Genomic DNA, 23,944 nt, shown 5'->3' on the forward strand with positions numbered 1-23,944 from the left:
CAACACTTTACATCCCCAAAAGTTGTGCATGAAATCTATTTGGTCATTTATTGCCTTCCTTTATTGCAGAGACTTCTTGGCATCCATTGACATGAAGGCTACATATTTTACACATTCTTATCAAGTCGCCAACAATTTCTTGACTTTGCCATGGGTGGCATTTGCAATCGGTGGCCCTTCCCTTCAGCCTTACTCAGCCCTGAGTATTCAGACATCCTCGCTGTGGTTCTTTGTCTTTAGTTTCTTTAGCCATCAGATCTCTGAACAATCTGCTGCAAGAACAAACCTTTCTGACCTTGGAATCCAATGTGTCAATCATGATGAGAACTTTGGAGGTGTTCTGATGGATTCTGAACTTAAAAAGGTCATCTGGTGCCATCACTTGTGCATTCTCCTAGATGCTTTTTAACCACTTGCTGCCCGCTAACCATACATTTACAGCTAGAGGATGGCACAGCAACATACAGGTATGTTTCGATACACTTTGATCTGTGCTGTGATGGGACACAGCACGAGTTTGTCAGCAGGTTGCAGCTAATGGTTTTGGCTGGATAGACTGTGGTCAATCACAGCACATACATACAACACCAAAAACAGAAAAGCGATCTGGTTGTTTCTTTTCCCTGAAATCAACTCTTCCTTCAGAGAGAAAAGACACAGATTCTGTGATTAAAAGCATCACACATACACTTATTAGGCATACCGTTAACACATTGATTGCCGTTCTTATCACCCCTGTCACCCATTTGTGTCAGTACAATATTATCACTGATCGGTGTCGGTGTCCCTCCCAGCCAGTGTCGGTGCCAGATTGCCAGTCACATTGTAAGTCGTTGATCACCGCCATTACTAGTATAGCATCTATAGCTGCATAAATTCCAGTGTATATATACCATAGTTTGTAAATGCTATAACCTTCACACAAACCAATTAATATACAGTTATTGTGATTTTTTTTTTTTTTTTTTTAATATACAAAAGACCTGTAGCAGATTACATTTTGGGCTAAAGTTATGAAGAAATTTCATTGCATTTGTTTTATCGCAAAGTAGAAAATTATTTTTTCTTCCAAATTTTCAAAATTATAATAAGAAATACCCCAATAGTGATCAAATACCACCAAAAGAAAGCTATATTTGTGTGGGAAAAAAATAAATTTTATTTGGGGTACAACGTTGCATGGCCAAGCAATTGCCAGTAGCACAGTGCTGAATTACAAAAAAATGCCCTGGTCATGAAAAGGGTAAAACCTTCCATAGGTCAAGTGGTTAGGCCAGGGTCTTCTTTCCCTGAGTAAAGTTGGCAAAACCGCAGAGTTTGGTTCAGTAATTTGACTGGTCTTTCCTACAGAGCTGCATGTTAGTGATTTGATGGTAACCTCCTTTCAAAGCGGTTACTTTTGCTTCGCAACTCAACATCATCAAGGCAGTATTTCTCTGGACAATCCGGGTATTATTTTGAACCAAGATGTTTCTGTAGTATTGGCTTCTGTCCCCGGCTTTGTCAGAGGGCAGGTTAAATAACCGTTGTATTAAAGCTATAGCAGGTTTAACTGTACATTTGGTTACATAGTTAATTTGTTTGAAAAGACACAAGCCCATCCAGTTCAAACCACAGGAGAAAAACACAAATTGAAAGCCTCCCTATATACGCACGTCGGTAAACTGCATTTCTTGGTTCACTCTGACAGGGAGAGCCAATCGGCGCTTGTTGGAGCACTTATCACTGCAATGCGGGAGACCCTCAAACTGGAGGATACAGCGGGGGCATCTACTAAGGCGTCAGTCCCTTTTAGGGTCCCACAAGCCAGCCCGCACTGCCAAGGTGTTTCCCTACCTAACTTATTTTGATAAGTTTATATACAAAGTATGGGAACGACCGCCGAGAGCCTTTTCGGTCCCAAATGCATGGTGGTCTGTTACCCCTTTGAGGAGAGTCTCCTGAAAAAAATGGATATCTCCCCCGATTGTGGACCCCCCGGTATCCGGGTTAAACAAGGTAACCATGATTTTGGTAGAGGGGACCCCTGCCTTTAAGGACCCTGCAGATTGGAGGGCCGAGGCGGTGACCCGGTCGATGTTCACAGTGCTGGGGGTCAGCATTGCGGCCAGTATTGGCCACAGCTCTGCTGTCAGACGCTTACAGAATGGGCAAAATTGATGCACCGTGAGTTGGAAAAGCAACAGGCTTCCCCGGTCTGCGTGGAACTGGCCGACCAGTTGGTGCATGGCCTTAAGTATGTCTGCGATGCGACCTTTGCTTTCCAGAGCCTCAGTATCTGCTGTGGTGCTACGTCGCCTGGTTTGGCTGAAGTGCTTCCAAGAAGGCTCTGGCGGATTTGCCCTTCCAGGGAGAGAGGCTATTTGGAGCCTCGCTGGATAACATTATTAAAAATGTCACTGGGGGGGTAAGAGAACGCTGCTCCCACAATCCAGAAAAGGTAAGGAGCCACGCCGTAGGCCAGGGCCCTCCTTTTCCGCTCAGAAGCGTTTTTTTTCATCAGGGCCCGCAGGTAAGCGTTTCCGGGCCAACAAGGGGCCAGCAGAGGGACAGAAGCGTCCCTGGGTTCGCAAGCCAAACTAGCCTGTGAACAAATCTGCGACAGGATGAAGGTTTGCCCCCACCCGACTCTCGGGTGGGGGGGGTCGCCTTCGAGAGTTTGCTGCTCGATGGACCTCCCTGCTTTCCGACCAGTGGGTTTGCGAAGTGGTTTCATCAGGGTACAAGATGGTGTTTTTTTTTTTCTTGTCCTCCAAACAGATTTTTTCCCTCAAACCTTCATATTCCGGCTTGTCGGAACGCCCTGTTTGGGGCAGTACAGGACCTGCTGAGGCGCGGGGTAATAGTGCCTGTGCCGCTGCCGGAAAGGTTTCAGGTATTCTACTCCAATCTGTAGTCCCAAAAAAGGACGGAGTCCATCCGATCCTGGATCTCAAGGCCCTCAACACCTTTGTAAAAGTACAAAGGTTCAGGATGGAGTCAGTAAGCTCTGTGGTCACTGCTCTCCATCCGGGGGATTTTCTGGCGTCCTTGGACATCAAGGACGCATACTTGCATGTCCCCATATATGTCAGGCATCAGAAATTTCTGCGATTTGCAGTCGGGGATGACCATTACCAATTTGTGGCTCTCCCTTTTGGCCTGGCGTCGGCACCAAGGGTTTTCACCAAGGTGCTCGCTTTGATTCTGGCTCTGCTGTGACAGCGAGGAATCGCTATCGTGGGCTACCTGGACGACCTCCTTCTGAGAACAGCTTCAGACTCAGAATTAGAGGAGGAGGATGTGGCGATTGCTTCTGGACTCCTCGGAGGCAAGGGTTTTTCTCACTTTGGCAAAGTTGTAGACTCTTCAGACTGCGGTGAAGCTGTTGACATCCCGCAGGTGGTCATCGCTGAGCTTTTGCATGCGAGTCCTGGGTCTCTTGGTAGCCACCTTCAAGGCGGTACCGTATGCTCAATTCCACACTCGAGTCTTACAAAAGGAGATCCTGTCCAAATGAATCTACAGTGTATTCAGACTGCTATAGAGGTTGACAGGCTGTGGGCAGCAGGGCTGGACGCTGCACCTGTGCCTCCTGGGTGCACTAAAATGCCAGGATTGCACGCACAGGGGATATACACCCTATGTGCAGAGAGTTTTTTATTCATAGGCAGATATTTGGAAGCTCCTAATGGCATCAAATTTATACTGCAATTTGTACAGTAGGTGAACCCGATTTTGTGTCAATCTCGCTCTCTTTCTCGGCGAGATTGAGCACCTACGAGCCCCATCGCGGGAGCCAGCGCCGAGCTGGCTTGCCGCGATGGAGACAGAGACGTCATAGAAGCGACGGGAGATCCAACTTGGATTCCCGCCAATTCTTCACGTGTGCGGCGTTTGTTATGAATCCTGAGGGGGAAGTCCCCGCCGGATTTTAAATAAAAATCCGGCATGGGTTCCCCCCTCAGGAGCATACCGGGCCCTTAGGTCTGTTATGGGTTGTAAGGAGAGCCCCCCTACGCCGAAAAAAAAACGGCGTAGGGGGTCCCCCTACAATCCATACCAGACCCGTATCCAAAGCACGCTACCCGGCCAGCCAGGAAGGGAGTGGGGACGAGCGAGCGCCCCTCCTGAGCCATACCAGGCTGCATGCCCTCAACATGGGGGGGTTGGGTGCTCTGGGGCAGGGGGGCGCACTGCGGCCCCCCCACCTCAGAGCACCCTGTCCCCATGTTGATGAGGACAGGGCCCCTTCCCGACAACCCTGGCCGTTGGTTGTCGGGGTATGCGGGCGGGAGGCTTATCGGAATCTGGGAGCCCCCTTTAATAAGGGGGCCCCCAGATACCGGCCCCCCACCCTAAGTGAATGAGTATGGGGTACATCGTACCACTACCCATTCACCTGCAAGAAAAGTGGTAAAAACACAAATAAACCACACAGGGTATTAAAATATTTTATTAGTCTGCTCCGGAGGCCCCCCTGTCTTCTTTATTAGCTCTCTTACCAGGGGGAGCTTCTTCTTTGACGTCTTCGGGTTGGTGGGGGCCGCCGTCTGGTTCTCTTCCACCGCCGGGGGGGGTCGCTTTTAAAAAAGCCCCCACCCCCCCGGCGGGTTTCCTCCGGCGTCTTCGGCGGGGGGGCTTCTTCTTCCGCTATCCCGACGGGTCTTCTCCGCTATCCGGGGGGTCTTCTCAACTCTCCGGGGGTCTCCTTCTATGTTCGCCGCTCTCCGCTGTTGACTCGGCGCACCCCGGTTCTTCGTCTCGCTGTCCGGTCTCTTCTTCCGTGCTGTACGTCTTCTTCGCCTTCCGTGCTGTGAGTTCTTCTTCCGCGCTGTGACGTCATGTTTTTCACTTCTCTTCTCCCGATGTTGACACGCCGGTCCTTCTCGCTGAAATGACGGATGCGCGGCTTGCATCGGATTTATATAGACCTCACAATCCCATCATGCTCTGTACCTACCCATGTGATACCTACCACGTGGGTAGGTATCACATGGGTAGGTACAGAGCGGAGAGCGGCGAACATAGGAGACCCCCGGAGAGTTGAGAAGACCCCCCGGATAGCGGAGAAGACCCGTCGGGATAGCGGAAGAAGAAGCGACCCCCCCCGGCGGTGGAAGAGAACCAGACGGCGGCCCCCACCAACCCGAAGACGTCAAAGAAGAAGCTCCCCCTGGTAAGAGAGCTAATAAAGAAGACAGGGGGGGCCTCCGGAGCAGACTAATAAAATATTTTAATACCCTGTGTGGTTTATTTGTGTTTTTACCACTTTTCTTGCAGGTGAATGGGTAGGGGTACGATGTACCCCATACTCATTCACTTAGGGTGGGGGGCCGGTATCTGGGGGCCCCCTTATTAAAGGGGGCTCCCAGATTCCGATAAGCCTCCCGCCCGCATACCCCGACAACCAACGGCCAGGGTTGTCGGGAAGGGGCCCTGTCCTCATCAACATGGGGACAGGGTGCTCTGAGGTGGGGGGGCCGCAGTGCGCCCCCCTGCCCCAGAGCACCCAACCCCCCCATGTTGAGGGCATGCAGCCTGGTACGGCTCAGGAGGGGGGGGGGGCGCTCGCTCGTCCCCACTCCCTTCCTGGCTGGCCGGGTAGCGTGCTTTGGATACGGGTCTGGTATGGATTGTAGGGGGACCCCCTACGCCGTTTTTTTTCGGCGTAGGGGGGGCTCTCCTTACAACCCATAACAGACCTAAGGGCCCGGTATGCTCCTGAGGGGGGAACCCATGCCGGATTTTTATTTAAAATCCGGCGGGGACTTCCCCCTCAGGATTCATAACAAACGCCGCACACGTGTAGAATTGGCGGGAATCCAAGTCGGATCTCCCGTCGCTTCTATGACGCGCTTGCTGGGATGTGCTGTCACTATTCCAGTGAGTGCGAGGTGTCGGCGAGATCTCGGCACCATCTCGCCGAGAATCAGCGCGATGCTGTCGTGCTAAAAACACAATATCACAAACACCTACTGTACTTAAAGAGTTTCACCCAAAAATGGAACTTCCGCTTATCCGGTTTCTCCCCCCCCCTCCGGTGTCACATTTGGCACCTTTTCAGGGGGAAGGGGGGAGCAGATACCTGTTTAATACAGGTATTTGTTCCCACTTCCGGCAACAGATCACTGCAGTATCTGTGGCAATCTACGCCATGTCTGGCTTCTCCTCCATCCTCTCAGCTGTCTTCTGGGAGACACAGGTCCCAGAAGACGGCAGGGACCAGTCAGGCCTTGCAGCGTGACACGCGCATGCATCGTAGGGAACCTGGCTGTGAAGCAGCAAAGGCTTCATTTGCTGATTCCCTTACTGAAGATACCAGCACCTCCAGCCAGAGCCGAGGGACGGGTCCTCTTTGGGTGAGGACATCACAGGCGCCCTGGACAGGTATATACAAACAAGAAGGAAAATGCGCCAAACTAAGTGCAGTAAGTAAGGATTTAATTAAAAGTAATTTCGTACACAGTAAATTGGTTACTCACAAACACAGTGATAACACAGGCAAGATAGGGCAAAACGGCTGGTCCAGTGTCACAGCGTGTCATCTGCAGCTACAGGGGCTTCAAAAACGGCTTGTCTCATTCATGGCACCGTAGGAGATGGAAGTCCAAAACATTAGGGAGCCTTTGGGGGACCACAAGAGATCCAGAAGCCGTGGACGCTGCTTCAAAACGGCGTGCGTTCCAGCGTCGAACGCAACGTATCGCCGCTGCTCCACGGCTTCTGGATCTCTTGTGGTCCCCCAAAGGCTCCCTAATGTTTTGGACTTCCATCTCCTACGGTGCCATGAATGAGACAAGCCGTTTTTGAAGCCCCTGTAGCTGCAGATGACACGCTGTGACACTGGACCAGCCGTTTTGCCCTATCTTGCCTGTGTTATCACTGTGTTTGTGAGTAACCAATTTACTGTGTACGAAATTACTTTTAATTAAATCCTTACTTACTGCACTTAGGTAGGTAGAAGAAAAAAATAGGTAGAAGAATACGTATCAGCCTTAACTGAGGTTTTTTTTTTTTTTAATATATATTTTTGGGGGATATTTATTATAGCAAAAAGTAAAAAATATTGCATTTTTTTCAAAATTGTCGCTCTATTTTTGTTTATAGCGCAAAAAATAAAAACTGCAGAGGTGATCAAATGCCACCAAAAGAAAGCTCTATTTGTGGGAAAAAAAGAATGCCAATTTTGTTTGGGAGCCACGTCGCACGACCGCGCAATTGTCTGTTAAAGCGACGCAGTGCCTAATCGCAAAACCTGGCCTGGTCCTTTAGCTGCATTTTGGTCCGGGTCTTAAGTGGTTAAAGCGGAAATCCGAAATCCGAAATCCGAATTTTGAAAATATGACGTCCTTGACTTTGTGGGGCTATATCTGAATGATACCTGCAGCTACAGACAGACATTCAGATATCGGCAGTTTCAGCCGGCGTTTCCCTACACCATCAGAACAATCATATCCGCTGTTCCGCCACTTGATTATTATGGGCGGCGAAAGGCTAACTTTACTGTTGTCTTATTTTTTTATAAAAAAAAGTGCGTTTGTAAGACCGCTGCACAAATACGGTGTGACAAAAAGTATTGCAATGACCGCCATTTTATTCTCTAGGGTGTTAGAAAAAAAAAACATTATATAATGTTTGCGGGTTCTAAGTAATTTTCTAGCAAAAAAAAAAATATTTTAAACTCCTAAACACAGAGTCTGAAAAACAGGCTTGGTCCTTAAGTGGTTAAAGAGGAAGTTCAATTTTTGTGCGGAACTACGCTTTAAGTGGTTAACGAAACAGCTGGTGATTATAGAACCTAAAGCCGCGTTCCACCCAAAAGTGGAACTTTCGCTTATACGCATCCTCTACTTCTGCCACATTTTGGCTTTTTTCGGGGAGGTGGGAACAGGGACCTGTTTTTTGACAAGTCCCCTACCCCACTTCTGGAGATGGGGCAGCGTCCTGATCTCCTGGGAAATCGGTCCCCCGCCGCTGCGGGTAAATCAGTCTGCCATTGAGTTTTGATCTTGGCCATAGGGGCAAGGAAAGATGAACTTAAAGTATAGTATGTGGAAACTTGGTTGCACACTTTTAATGCCACTTTGCCTAGAATCCTTATAAAGTTAAGGTGCTTCTTTCTGCCCTTTCTCCAACTCCGTTGGGCTGTGACCTGGTCTTCTGTTTATATCCTCTAGTTACCAAGTACATGTTTTGCCTTTTCATGGTGCAGGCTTCAGCTGCAAGGTACCTGCAGCACCACCTTGGGTAATTTTCACTCCTGTGGTTGTTTGGCCCATAGGAACAGTTCTGTTGCCTAGTTGTCCTCCCTTTTATTCTTTGCTTTGAGATCTCCCATGGTGTATGAATAAGTTGCCTGTGTCCTGTACTGTACGATTAAAGGAACACTAAAGGTACAATTTTTTTTTTTTTTAAATAACATACATGTTCTACTTACCTCCACTGTGCAGATCGTTTTGCACAGAGTGACCCGGATCCGTGTCTTCTGGGGTCCCTCAGCGGCTGTCTCGGCTCCTCCTCGCAAAAGCTTTCCACGTTCATGCGAGCTCCCTCGCATGGTCGAAAGCTTTTGCGAGCGCGCTCCCGTGATACAGCAGCGGCCATAGCCGCCGACTGTATCACTCGGCCCCGCCCCCCGGCGCGCCGCGTCATCCGCTGTGATTGACAGCAGCGCCAGCCAATGGCTGCGCTGCTATCAATCCGCCCAGCCTAGCCAATCAACGGCCAGGCTGGGAACCGAGCAGGATGACAAGCACGCGCCCGGGACTTTCGAACGGTGAGGTAAGTAAAACAGGGGCTCGGGGGGGGGGGGGGGCGGTGCTGTCAGATGTTTTTTTACCTTAATGCATAGGATGCATTAAGGTAAAAAAACTTTTACCTTTACAACTCTAAGTTCAGAGGGTCTTACACTTGCCTGTAAATTCTCCTTGTTCTGCATTGCTGCTACAAAATGAAGGACTCGTGAGTAGGATTACAGTATAAGGGTGGTGCCCCTGCGTGGCGTGTCCTCGAAAGCTTGCCAGTGTCCAATCACTTGAAGGTACAAGCATATAACCATGGGTTATGATAACCCTAAGTTGCCTTTGTCCTATACGGTACTCCAAGATGCAGAGTTTACAGACAAGTCAAAATTTCTTTTTTTTTTTTTTCTTTTTTACAGACTCCTGGTGAAACTGCTAATAACGCATTTTCTGTCATGTTGGGGAACAGCTTTGTCACCCTAGGACTAGAAGTATGTTAGGGCTACAGAATACCTCCCTCCTCCCCTATTCTCCATAAAAAAGGGAAAGAGGTATTTTGTAATCCTCGAAGACAACTAGGGACAATATAACTGATCAGAGTACAGCAGAGGCATAAAGCACAGGATGTTATTGGCTTACAAGGATTTTGACTGGATCAATGGGTATTTGTGCTCATCAAACAGATATAATACCACACTTTCAATTCTACATTTAACAGACCAAAAGGGAGCAAATAAGAGCAGTTCTTCTTGATCATAGTTTACATACACTTCAGTGTACTTGGGGAGACAGCCCTTCAACGAGGTCAGTGTGTCTTCCGAATACCTATGCATTTTCCTGCGAGGACTCCCCTATTTAACCACTTCCCGACCTCCTCATGTACATATACGTCAGCAGAATGGCACGGACAGGCACATCAACGTACCTGTACGTCCTCTGCTAGACGTGGGTGGGGGGTCCGATCGGGACCCCCCCCCCCGGTACATGCGGAGGTCGGGTCCGCTCGGGGAGCGATCCGGGACGATGGCGCGGCTATTTGTTTTTAGCCGCTCCGTCGCGATCGCTCCCCGGAGCTGAAGAACGGGGAGAGCCATGTGTAAACACGGCTTCCCTGTGCTTCACTGTGGCGGCGCATCGATCGGGTGATCCCCTTTATAGGGGAGATCCGATCGATGATGTCATTCCTACAGCCACACCCCCCTACACTAGTAAACACACACACAGTGATCCCTAAATGTTACAGCGCCCCCTGTGTTTAACTCCCAAACTGCAACTGTCATTTTCACAATAAAGAATGCAATTTAAATGCATTTTTTGCTGTGAAAATGACAATGGTCCCAAAAATGTGTCAAAATTGTCCGAAGTGTCCGCCATAATGTCGCAGTCACGAAAAAAATCGCTGATTGCCGCCATTAGTAGTAAAAAAAAAAAAAAAAAACTATCCCCTATTTTGTAAACGCTATAAACTTTGCGCAAACCAACCGATAAACGATTATTGCGATTTTTTTTTTTTACCAAAAATAGGTAGAAGAATACGTATTGGCCTAAACTGAGGAAAAAAAAAAATGTATATATGTTTTTGGGGGATATTTATTACAGCAAAAAGTAAAAAATATTGCATTTTTTTCAAAATTGTCGCTCTATTTTTGTTTATAGTGCAAAAAATAAAAACCGCAGAGGTGATCAAATACCACCAAAAGAAAACTCTATTTGTGGGGAAAAAAGGATGCCAATTTTGTTTGGGAGCCACGTCGCACGACCGCGCAATTGTCTGTTAAAGCGACGCAGTCCCGAACTGTAAAAACCCCTTGATTGATTGATTGATTTATTGGATTTGTAATGCGCCAAATACTGACCCGTCAGGGAAGCGTCTAAGCGCAGAAGACATACCTGTAAATAGATAAATCAAGTCAGGGAAAGAAAATAGAAGGAAAAGAAAAAAGGAGAGCACAAAAAAGCAAACTACCAAGGAACAACAGGGAAAACTAACGTGACTCAGCCTGCTTTTCCCTCAAAAAACCAAGTTTTTATCCTTGGGTCTTTAGGCAGCAATATGGTCCGGGGCTTAAGTGGTTAAACACCTTCATTACATTTCATGTAAATCTTCAAACCTGGAAATTTGAATGCACTTCCCCTCTTTTACCCACCACTGACATTTTTTGACAAAAGAAAAATAGCTTGTCTGTAGTAGCCTACAGTCATTTTTTTTTTTTTTATTTTTTTTTTTTATTATTATTATTATTATTATTTAGATGTAGAAATGTCAGTTTTTCACAACATCCAATCAAGGATGAATCATTTGTTCTTATTAAAGAGCATTCTTCGTGGGGGGAAAAAAATAAAAATTGTTGCTCATGGCAGTAGATATTTTTCTTTGCATCCCAATTGCCATGGAAGCGAGAATGTGACCTTTTTTCTACATTTAGGAAACAAATTTTTCTATACACATGTTTATGCAGGCACAAACTGACATTATGGCACTCATTTAGTAAGCACTCTCGACCCCCAGATCCAAGGTTGGTGTGTGGACCCAAACAGACTCGGGTTGCTTTTAGTCTCTTGGGTACACTGCATCTCATTGATTTAAAGTGACCATTTGCCCAACTATGCACATTAAATTTATATATTCTGAAAAATGTATAAAAGCACAAGGCCTCATTCACCTCAGTAGGTAGCACTGTGGAGAAATTATTCTTTAAATTACACAGCAGAGGTACTGAAATCGCAATCTTTACTCATTATTTTCTATGGAAGCAGAGTCTTGGCAGACTTATAATGTAAGCACACATCAGTCATTTGTACGCTGCTATAAACCAACTGAAATTTTACTTTTACTACAATGAATTCCTTCACAGTACATGCAGCCAGAGAGGTCAGCAATGGCTTTTTTACTTTTCTTTAAATAAAATGTAAATCATTTAATGTCCATAGTCTATGCATATACATATTGGTATTTTAACAAATATTATGGCACTAAACATGTGTCCACAAGTTGTAAGCTTTGACTGTTAGTTTAGATTGTAGCCCCGATCTGCCATTTAATGGCTCAATACACAAGTCCCAGTAGTCAATAGAGGCTCTGGTATTGAATTGTTGACTAGTGGATTGAGTTGTACCTGCGCAGGGAGCAGGCTTTGGGTCAAGATTTCAAGAAGTCTGGGTTCAATGAAAATTGTGCTTTTGGTGAATTTTTTGCCTGAAATCTTTTGCCACATATTGAGGTACCTTTGGATACTTGTTTGACATTTAGAATATGATTATATTTAAGGGATTGTATCTCTCAGCAGTGTGTTATAAGATCCTTTTGCTTTTCTTTTTGCAGCTTGAGCAGTTTAATATGATTGAAAATGCAATTAGCTCCAACAGTCTGTACAGTCCTTGCTCAACCCTTAACTACTCTCAGGCAGCTATGATGGGACTGACAAGCAGTCATGGTAGCTTACATGACTCGCAGCTAAATTATTCCAGTCACGGCAACATACCCAACATCATTCTCACAGGTATGTATATCTTTTACAGCTGTGCTTTTTGGATGCTCTGTAAATGTATAGGCGTGTTGCATGTTACGTTTAATAATATTTGAGTGATTTTTATGAAAATATGCATTTTTTTGTGTTAGTTACAGGAGAGTCTCCTCCAAGCTTATCAAAAGAACTTACCAGTACTCTGGCTGGTGTAGGAGATGTGAGCTTTGATTCTGATTCACAGTTTCCTTTGGACGAACTGAAAATTGACCCTTTGACATTGGATGGTCTGCACATGCTAAATGATCCAGATATGGTCTTGGCTGACCCTGCCACAGAAGACACTTTCAGAATGGACCGACTGTAGACTGTATATTCCCATATTCACCATAATGATGGCCGTTTTTTCAGCTGAGCATAAAACGTTCAGCCGGTCAGCCATGTCCAAGGCAACCGCTGAGAGGTATCGCTCTGTGATGTGCAATGAGTACAATCTTGTCCCAAGCTTGCAATGCTACGAATCCATCATTGTGCACCATGTTTAGACCTTGTAATTCACTCATTGCCACTTGGATGAAGGACTACATATGCATTTACCAATTTCATCACAAACCTTTCCTTGTGCAGGATTGCCCCACTACAATTTGGCATGGGAATTATATTGACTGAGACTAAGAAATGAAGGCTGTGATTATGTTAAATTCCAGGCCTTTACAAAGAATACATTGCTGCATCCAGATTTTTTAAACAACGGTAAATAAAAGGCTGGACTTGCTTGCTCCCAAGGTGGTTAAATTCATTGTCACTAAAACTGTGCCATCAATCCTTCAGGCAGTCTTCACAAGTTAAAAAAGCTAGTCCAAAATGCAATGGTGTTTCTGTGCCGGAGCACACAAGTATGGTGACCGAAGGAGACAATGAAATTGCATCTGCAGCATGCATGTGATATTCTACAAGTTGTTTTTTTTACTCCACATTTAGAAATCATACATTTTATTTGTAACATTTTTTTGGTTGTCGGCAGAAGGTCTGTCAGCCATATTTTAAGTACTGCTATTTAATTTTTTTTTATTCTATTTAATTGTATCAACATGCAGAGTTTATATCATAATGTCAACAAAAACATTCAGCATTTTTTAGATGTTTATGCAAACTGGAAATGCAATTATCGCAATCATTGAAAAGGGAATGCAGTATACTTTTTACTATTCAAGTCATTCACTCTAGAAAATCTGTAATATGCCTAATCTTAGAATATACTCCCATTGAAAAATGAAAAAAAAAATAGACCAGCAACCCAAATTTGTAAATTAATCTCTGTGTCAGCCTTGCTTCTAGATGTCGCAGAGTGGATACAGCAGTGTGATACCTTTTTATTCCCTTTTTCGTTGTTGATAAAACCAACAGGGCTTGCCTCTGCATATTTTATTGTAACTCACTTCTCATCTGCATTAAAAGAAGTTTGTTACGCTATGGGTGAAAATTCTTGGCTAGGGTACATTGGTCATTGTCAGCTGGCTTTCAGTTTTGTTTTGCAAAGAAAACCTAAAAACATTTGCAAACTAAACTCTATTGGGCTTTAGACCCAATTCTGTATATTATCAATTTTAAAAATTAAAAGCACTGCCGGGAATTTTTATTTTTTAAATGAGTTAGAAATGTCCGCAAACAAAATGTAGTTCTATCAAACAGGGTGGAGGCAGCTGCAAGCTTTGTGAAAGGGCGTGAGATTCAAATGTATGGATTGTGTGCTTTTGAATATGTACTCGTATGGTAGCATTAGAACAAAATTGCTACTGCTAATGGAAACCCCTTACCATGAAATTTGGAAGAATCAAACATCTTGTTTTTATGGTTTTAGCTGAAGTAACAAATGATCCTTAACAAGGGGCCTTGCGTAAAGTTCTAGACCACTGGTTTTAATCTGGTGTTAACCAGAAATGTCACAAAGATTGCTTGTGACAGAATTTTTTTTTGTTAAATCAACTTCCACTTATCCAATACCATAAATTTGTTTCTGTGGAAGCACACCACTTTTTATTTACCTCCAGAATTTTGTAAGCAGAACTTAAATAATCAAGCAATCGCCATGCTTCCTTTCAGACTGAGGCAGTTGACAAGTGGAATTGGAGGTTGTAGTCTGATAGTATGGAACCCCCAGCAGAAATAGATCGGAGCATAATACACCATGATGATTGGGAACATAGCATGTGAACGTTCACAGATCAAATACCACCTATGAACGCATTCAGGAAATGTTTGCAATTTCTCCACGTATAGCATTGCTGCAAATATTACTTTATGCATATTTGTATGCAAGTTCAAGTGTGTGTATGTCTGTATATTTTGTAAATAGCAAATCCAGTCACATCACAGGAATGTTTGTGTATAGATTGAGTTCTTTCCAGTGAGCTTGAAGATGTAAGCACTCTTGGTTATTAATCTCATTGGTGCAAGAAATGAAGGTACTTTTGTTAAGTCGCACCAAAGCCAAAATTATAAGTGTTCCAACTGTTCTGAAGGTGGTTCATGCTTTTACTATAAATATACTATTTGATATTTTTTATTAAATAAAAAAAAAATCTGAGCCTTGAGTAATTATGACCATTTTGGATGTAAAAATGTCTTGCCCATTTGATTTGTAATCAAAGGCTCTTCAAGAACTGCTAATATGTCTATCAGCAGTCCAATGGAGATTTGACATGTCTTGTTAAACTGTGTTTTTACTATACTAGGCTTAGGCTGGCCATAGATGAAGTTGATCTAATGGAGGAATCGATTTGTTTTACTTTTCTATTCAGCCCGCTGACTGAGCAAAAAAAAAAATTAGTCTGCGGCCAGCTTTACATGTAGCATCTCTTGTAGCTAAAATTTGCTTGCCCACAATCCACCTTATCTGGTGATATTCGGTGGTGCAGTTACTTAAGACATGCAAACAACTTTTTATTTTCTTATGTAAAACTAGCACGTGTCCAAAGCTGGTGATGCACATTCATACAATCAACTTTAGATATACCAACAACTAGGAAGAAGAGGTTCAAACCATTTAAAAATATGGTAAACTGGATTATTTAGGTATGCTTTTGCACTAAACTCTTGGTAAATTCAAAGAAAATTGTACAGAGCTTATATGATCATCGTGTAATGTGCATGGCCATCTTAAGGATGTAGTAACAAAAAAAAGCGATGTCATTAAGTGACCTGATGTCAACTTGATTCTTGACATTCAAGAAGTTTTGTGATTTATTACAAATAAATCTATAGCTGTATAGCTATGTTTGCCTCTTTCCAGTGTCATTTGCAGTCAAAAGTAACAGAAAAAAAGTGCAGTTCTTTGCTTTATAGAATTTTTTTACCCATAAAATAGTGACAGTGCGAGTCATGTCTTCTCGGTGAAAAAGATGTACCGGTATTTGATAACCAACACCTGCATTAAACTTGAGCATTTCAAAATGGTCTATTACATTCTAATGCTTCAGAATATTATAGCATGAGCTCTCCTTTTAACATAAAAAGGTAGTTTTATAAATATATATTTTTTCGGTTTAAAACTATGCAGTCACTTGGCTTGTTGCCAAGTGTGTTCATTTTTAATGTTGCCTGTGGTGTTCTATCAAAAAGACATAAAATACAGCTAGGTTTTTTTTCTCCGATCCATGGCATTTTTTTATTTTAGGACAGAAGTAATTGACATATATTCTTCGTTGGGAGTCCTGGTGTTTTTTTTTACGCTCCTTTTTTTATTTTATTTTCTATTGAGTTGCCATCTAGTACCAACCAAGTCTGCATAAACTGTATATACTTTCCTGTCTTAAGTACAGGTACATAAATACTGTTGAATCCCTCAAGGTCCACACATCAGTGATCATTGAAGCTGAACCCTGGTATACACAAATATTGTATAAATGCAAGAGGCATGGGTTTTTCTGTCCCGAATCTTGGAGTGCTTTGTGTATTTCTTTCAGATCAGCGCAGCAATCCAGCATGAAGCTTTGCCTCTGCAGGGGTGTCCTGTAGTAAAGACCAGTCATTGCTGCTCTGTGCACCTCTGCCTGTAGTTAGAGAATCTGCTTAGTCCCTCCCATAGTTCTGCTCCTCTGCATAGGCTATGTGCAGCACAGTGATGATGTCATTGCAATTTTTACAAGGAAATAACTGCATTTGTAAAGTCATTTGGTGCACATAAAGTGGATTTGTATACTTGATGGCCATTTAAACGTATTTGTGCCTGCAGTTCATCTTTAATACAATGTGAACATGAACTCCAGTACGCCAAAATCTATAATTTTATTCTTTAATGACCCTGCCCAAAAAAAAATCTCTTACATTTACTCTTTTTCACGTTTATCTGAGGTTTTTTCCTTTGAACCTGAAAAGAAAGAACACCATTCTAGGAGTCGGCACACTGCTGCTGTAACGCCCACTGCAGCAGTGATCAACATAAAGCAGGCATCGTGCCTATCTGCCAATACACATAATCGTAAGCCTAATGGAGTCTGTCACATGTGTTTTCAGTCCAGATCACACTGAACAGCATAAGACACTATTCCGAGCTAGCCTTCATGTTCTTTACTGCTCCTGTATAGGTGAATAATACAGCACACATGGCCATCCAATGTAAAAAGGAACACCGTAAATCGGTTCTCCTCACAGAGAAACACCACTGCATTCACACATAAGCAAAAACAATATGGCATACAATATGATGTCATTAGCAGTAGTGTTCCAGCAATGTTCCTAGCAGTGTTCCATCAATAACGCAAAGGATGCGCTCTATCTTGCCTAGATGAAACTGGCATTATGGAATTACTGTGTACCACATAGGACACAGCAGCAGTGATTGATCACTTGGGTTGCCTAGGGGGCAGATCTATGATGCTTAGCGAGTCTTGTGGGAGGATGGGCATCACCAGACAGGGAATATGCAGCATAGTGCTCATCAAAGAAAATTCAAATGCACACAGTAGGGAAGGGAGGTGGAGATAATTGAAAAAAGGCACCACCAAGCCCCAGCGGCAGAAGCAGATTGAGCAAATGGGTAAGGCTGGCTGGAGATGACATGGTGTCTGCTTTTATATGCTGAGCAAGCATTAGTCTGCATCAATTTTGCGCTTGTAGAGGAGGAAGCTTTTGGCATTTCTCGATCTATTTAAGGTCCTGTGACAGTGCTTAATCCCCTACACACACACACTGCTGGATTTATCAGCATAGACAAATGGACAAAAAAAGGGTCTTGGTGGTGCTTCCACGTATCCTGATGCTTTTGGCATTCGTCCACAAATGCCTTTTGGTAAATACATTCCAGGCACTCCAATATATCTAGTATATGCTCCTTAAACCCGATTGTTGAGGAAAAAAATACAGAAGTTAATGTTATTGATAAGTTATAATTTAATTATAGTACAATCTATAATCACTAGTTGGGGGAAGTCGATTTCACAATTTCTAGCTAAGCAAACTGCCCCTTAAAGCATCAAGTAATGGGGATAAAATTACCAATTATTTTAGCATTTAGACGCATCAAAATATTCCATAGATCTGTATGGCGCTGAATCTCATATACTGGTCCTTTTTATAACCTATACGTTTTGTAAATCATATTGTGTGGTGCGCGCTTAAAGGGGTTGTAAAGAAAAAAAATGTTTTCCCTAAATAGCTTCCTTTACCTTAGTGCAGTCCTCCTTCACTTACCTCATCCTTCGATTTTGCTTTTAAATGTCCTTATTTCTTCTGAGAAATCCTCACTTCCTGTTCTTCTGTCTGTAACTCCACACCGTAATGCGAGGCTTTCTTCCTGGTGTGGAGAAAGCCTCTTGGGAGGGGGCGAGCAGGAGTGTCAGGATGCCCACTAACACACAGCTCCTTTCTCTATCTGCAAAGTAGAGTGTCCTGACTTGCCTGCTCGCCCCCTCCCCCCTTATGAGGCTTTCTCCACACCAGGGAGAAAGCCTTGCATTACGGTGTGTAGTTACAGACAGAAGAACAGCAAGGGAGGATTTCTCAGAAGAAATAAGGACATTTAAAAGCAAAATCGAAGGATGAGGTAAGTGAAGGAGGACTGCACTAAGGTAAAAAAAGCTATTCAGGTAAGACATTAAATAATTTTCCTTTTTTGAGTTCTAGTATATCAAAGTACTATTTTTTTTTTCCCTCTCCTTACAAAGGCATGAATTTAGGCTTGAATGGAAAACATGCAATTAAAGTCCACAATTGCTGACCTCTTCTGGCCTTTTGTACTCAGTAATTTTCAGTAACTTACCTAATGTAAATGGAAGCTTCTAATTTATCTCTCTAATAGATAATTCAAAGTATTGAAACCAGTGTTCAGGCGTCCAGACAACTGGCATTTATAGATGGTGAGCAATGGCAGCATTCATATGTACAATTAATGAGCCCATCTGAATAACACAGAGATTATACTGTGCTAATATCTGCCCTTAAATTTAAAAAAACCTGGCGTTAAGTAGGTTTATTTTCTTGGTAAAAACTAATGGTATTGCTGGCCAATATATTTGTATCCTTAGAATAAAAGTTTGTATGAATGGAACGTGCTGTTATCTGCCTGACAATGCATATGCAATGTCAAAAAACTCCTGCACAGGTATTGGAATTTTACTTCAATGTTTATTTGGAAAAAAATAAATGTTCATATTAGGGCTACCTCCATATTAGAAAGGAAAATAAAAAACTTGTGTACTAAAGCTACATATCCTAAATGGGCTTGTGTTTGTTCTCGACACTGGAAGATCAAGCCTCCCCTTTAAATTGTGAACACTATACAATGAAAAAAATGCTAATAGATCTATATGTGCAAAGGGTACAGTAATTTTAAGAGGACCTTGAGTATTTGAAAGAGTATAAAGATGTGAATTTTAATTTAAACTGTGATAACCCCATTAAGCCAATTAAACCTGGCAACACTTCTTTGCCTTTTGTTTCAGCCTATTGACCTTGAACGTTACTTTTTTTTTTTTTGCTTCTTCCTTATGTTAAGTATAAAATTGCTTTCTGGAAAATATTTTGTGTAGCGCACATTATTCCAGGATATAAATGTTGCCTGTATATAAATTCCTAGTTAAATGCTTTAGAGGTTGTGTGGCTATGTCCATGCTGCAGTTGCAAAGGTTTAATGTTCTACATTTCACCCTGTCCTTTTTGTCTGTGTGCCCAAATATTTTCTATGGCCTTCTTTAAGGAAATCTGTCTGAGTAAGTAATGGACTGAATAATCTGTGGGTGAGGGCTTTAAGAGCCAGGAGATGGCTGATTATGTTAATAGTAGTGCCCTATAACAGGCTTGAAAGTCTCCTTTTACAAATTTACACCCTAAAAAACGATGACGGGACCTGCAGAGCTTGTGTTTTTTTTTTTTTTTTTTTTTTTTTTATACCTAATTATAGGAAGGGCTTAAATATTTGCACTATCGGTGCCCACAGGGAATCTAAAAATCAAGTTTATTATGTTCAGTAGGAACTAAATTTAGGTTTCCTTTCAGTGGGGAAAATATTTAGCATATGAACATTACATATTTGCCATTTTCGGCCAGATGGTGGAGCACTATGCCCAATGTTTTTCCGAAAGCAGTTATGCAAAGAACGCATCTTTGTGAAGCAGACGCATAGAGCTAGAGAATTAACCGAAGTTTCCACAAAGCATGCAGCCAGTTCTGGACTTTCTTACTACAAGGCCCAGTATCATTTACAGATGTGATGAAAGCCCCACGTGATAAATGCTTATTTTTTATATAATGCTTTTTTTTTTACAAACACTTAAAATTATATATAGCATTTATACATTTGCAAGCTTGAAAAAATAGAAATATACATCTGACCAAAAGAACATGGTTTTCTTTTTGGAATGTGTTTTATTTTACATCATATAGATTCAAATTAATTTGCCACTGGCTTTCTGCAAATAGTAAAGCCAGAAAATGAAATATAAGAATAAACTACTTTAATCAATTGAGCAGTATGTATGTGTGATATATGAATATATGTCGGATACGTTTTTAAATTCTAATCCAGGCAAATTGATAAACACACAGTTGAAATACGTATAATGAACTCTTTACCTGCCTAAAGATTTTTGTCTTTTTAGTTAAGTTTTTGTATTGTGATACAGGTCTCCTTGCCAGACAGATCTGGCTTTCCAATTCTCTACGGCAGTGGTCATCAATCCTGTCCTCAGGGCCCACTAACTGGCCAGATTTTATGTATTACCCTGGGGAGATGCAGACTAGACTACTGCTAGCAAATCACTGAGCAGCAAATGATATCCTGTGATGTATCTCAGTTATCTTGTAAAGCAAAGGGTCCTGAGGACAGGGTTGATGACCACTGCTCTACGACATTTAAGCGAGACAGAAAATGCCAACATCACACTGATCAAGGCATAACTGCTCTCTCCTCTGATCAGTGAGTTCCCATGTTATTTTGACAGTACGGTATAATGCACTGGCTTAAGATTCTTACTGTTGCTCTTTGTTTTAATTGTGCAGTGCATGAGATTTCAAAAAGCTAAAATAATGGCAGCTTTGGGTACACCAGCCCAACTGTATTTTTAGAATTAATATAACTCTTAATAAATAATCGTTTAGGTGCTGGTTATTTGCCAAGATGAGAGTTTTAAAGTGCAATTCCACTATTAGTGGAATTACAGGTCAAACAGTATTTGGCTCCACTTTGCCTTGTAGATTGTTCAATACCAAACGGTCTCTTCTTCAAAATCTATTCCTTCCTGGACATTGTGGCAGAAATTAAAACGTTAATCTGCACTTTTATTAATACTGCACAGTTTGATAACAGGATTATGTTTTTCTCTAGGCGTGCTGATATGAGGCGTAGGCTATTTGAGCGATTTATAGGAACCGTGCTATTGGCCAATGGTAATAGTCATGCACGGTGTACAGTTTCTCATGCATTTAGTGGCTCCAGAAATACCCACGGGTGAACCGTGCTAACTCACACTTTCTTGATTCAGAATTCAAAAAAGCATACCTCTTGTATTAAAATAAAAGTACTGTGCATTCTCTTATGCAGGTCCGTCAACTTTTTGGCAGATTTTTTTTTTGTCACAATACCACTTGTAGGAATTTAAAGTAAAGGCACAGGCCTAAAATGCAGAGATGGTTGGCAATGCCATGGAAAATTGTGGAACAGATCTCCGCATGCATGTTGCTTGCAGTTACACATGCATTTAGCGGCACACAAAAAATGCACATGTGTGAATGGAGCCGTACTTTCACAAAAAAAAATTTCTTTGATTTCTATTGGGCAGGATGAGGATTGATTTTTGGTGGGGTCTTCCATTTTGTCTAGAAACGCAGCAGGGTGATCTTTTTCCTCCATCCCAGTGCATTAGCAGTATCCCGTTGGTGAAAAAAAATTGGACAAAGTTTCAAGGTTGTTATAAAATCAGTAATATTTTCAACAGTTTCTTTGCTTATTTACTTATATTCGGCTAAGTGTACATGGAATAGAATAACCCAAGGGCTAAAACCGGTTAGCTAACATTCAATTTAATTCTTATAGGGAATTTCTCGGAAAAAAATAGACTATTAAGCTTAACTATAAGCCCATCTTCTTCCAGGCTATTAATGTATTAAAGTCATTTTTACCATACATGCCTGAGGTGCCTCCATATGCTTTTGTGATGCCTTTTGTGTTATCAGGCCAAGGTTATTAGTGGATTGTGTAAAACAGTTCTGCAATTGGTTTCTATAAAAATAATGTTGGAGCTGTCACTGTTAACTGTTATGTTTTAGATGTATTTTATACAAAACCATTTTCACAAGATAATTGTCCAGGCATTTGCTGCTTAAGTATTTTGGATTTCAGTTATTTTTCTTATTTCTAGGGGTGGGTTGTTTGGCTGTTATGGTTAAAATGAAGACTGTTGAATATTGCCTACATTTGGAAAATGAATGGTAGTCTCATAGCTGTGGTATACCTGAATATAAAACTGAGATTTGATACAAAATGAAAACTATGTATTAGCATGAATGAGTAGAGGAGAAAGCTGCTTTACCTAAAATGATGCATCTTGCGTATTTATATAACTGTTGTATGTTGCATGTATGAAGTCAACATGCATAGGCACCAGAGGAGGAAAGAGGGTCTGTGTTAATAACTGCTGCAACTGCATGCCAACAGAATCCTTTCTGAAATTTTTAGTATCCAAAAAGAGAGAAATGATTGGGAAAAAACTGTACAGTCACAACTTTGATAATGTAATTCGCTTATTTTATTTTATTTATTTATTTTACTTGGATGTGTGCCTGGAATAATGGTACAGCTTTCTTTAATGCATTCATACCTGTAAAAAAATATCTTATGGAATCTGCAGAGCATCGGCATGCAATTTGCGTTCCTTTTAAACACATATGTCTTAAATGTAATAACTTGCAAAATTGTAAAAATTAAATATATATATATTTCTTTAAGAGATTATATAAAGAAAAACAAATCCACTCAAACCAGCATGGTACAAAATATCCAACTGTATGAGAAAAAAAATTCAAAAGGTCTGAATAAATATTCTAAATATCGAATGTTGATGTGTGAATGAAAATATTATTTTCCTATGACTATGAGCCTGTCACTGTGAGGTTGCTATGAGAGAGTCAATGTTTTACATGTTTGTTTAAGAAAAAAAAACAGTGCTAGTGTTGTATTATGTATTTTTAGTTCAATATTATTTATACCGCATAGGCTAGGCATGGATGCATGTGCATTTTCTATGCTGGCACAGCAACATAAATATCTGTGTATTATAAATTATTTTTACCTTTTTAAAAAAGATCATTGTGTGAAATTTATATCTTGCAAAACAAACACTATATTGTGTCTTCTTCATTTGTGTTTTTCATTTATTTTTCTTTTCTTTTCTTTTTTTTTTTTTTTTTTTTTATGGGAAATTAAAGGGGTATTTGTTTTTACTGTGGTGTTGTTTGCCTAATTTGTAGGCTTCACAGATTAAAAATAAAAAATACATAAAGGGAAGTTTTATTTGTTTGTTTTTTTTGTTTTGCTTTTTAGGACTAGATCAGGCTGTTAAATGAAAATCTATACTGGTTTTATTGACCCTTAAGCATGCAACGAGTAAAGTCAGAACATATGGTGTACATAGGTTTTATATCAGTGACTCAAACTACTGAATCTTCTTGTATCAGCATTGCAATCAAGAATACAGGTACAGGTACAGGTTTGCAGTGCCAGCTTACATATTTGCATAGGTTTCCTTTAGGATTCATTCATTCAAGGAACTGCATGTAAACTGTTGTACTGTTCCTGTGCAATTTACATGCAGTTCTGAGCAGTGCAATTTCACTCCCATTAATTTTAAATGCACTGCACCACACTGAAAGTAGTGCATGCATTACTTTAAGAAATGTACTGCAACTGGATGGCATGGTCCTTTTCTACTGTGCAATTTGGTGTGGGCAAATGCACTGTATTTGTGACCTGCGTTTGGTGCATCATTAACTTTGCACTGACACCTACTGAAGATCATAGTGGCAGTTTGATTGGCATGCAGTGCAGGAAACTGGCACAGAACACAGGTAGCCGGAACAGAATTCAAGTGTAAACGGGCGTTTAAACGTCAACTCCAGTCAGAATTCCGGCTGCAAGTTTGCCTTATAAACATCCATCCTTTTAATAGTAGCTTATCTCCTTACTCTTGCTAACCTTAATGAAATGCTGCTATTAAACTAGCTGCAGTGTACAGTTTCTTGCACTCAAGGTATCCAATCCTGTAT

General features: G+C 41.8%; 1 protein-coding gene across 2 annotated transcripts in view; it reads left to right on the forward strand.

Moving 5' to 3' along the window:
- Positions 1–14,774, forward strand: part of CRTC1 (CREB regulated transcription coactivator 1) — a 194,316-nt gene extending 179,542 nt beyond the window's left edge. For both annotated transcript variants that reach the window (XM_040322959.1, XM_040322969.1), the window contains 2 exons: positions 12,046–12,223; positions 12,343–14,774. In XM_040322959.1, the coding sequence (XP_040178893.1) occupies positions 12,046–12,223; positions 12,343–12,554 (390 nt within the window). In that variant the 3' untranslated portion in view covers positions 12,555–14,774. The remainder of the gene's footprint in view (positions 1–12,045; positions 12,224–12,342) is intronic.
- The last annotated feature ends 9,170 nt before the right edge of the window (positions 14,775–23,944 follow it).

This window comes from Rana temporaria, chromosome 1 (genome assembly GCF_905171775.1).
Source record: "Rana temporaria chromosome 1, aRanTem1.1, whole genome shotgun sequence".
Lineage (NCBI taxonomy): Eukaryota > Metazoa > Chordata > Amphibia > Anura > Ranidae > Rana > Rana temporaria.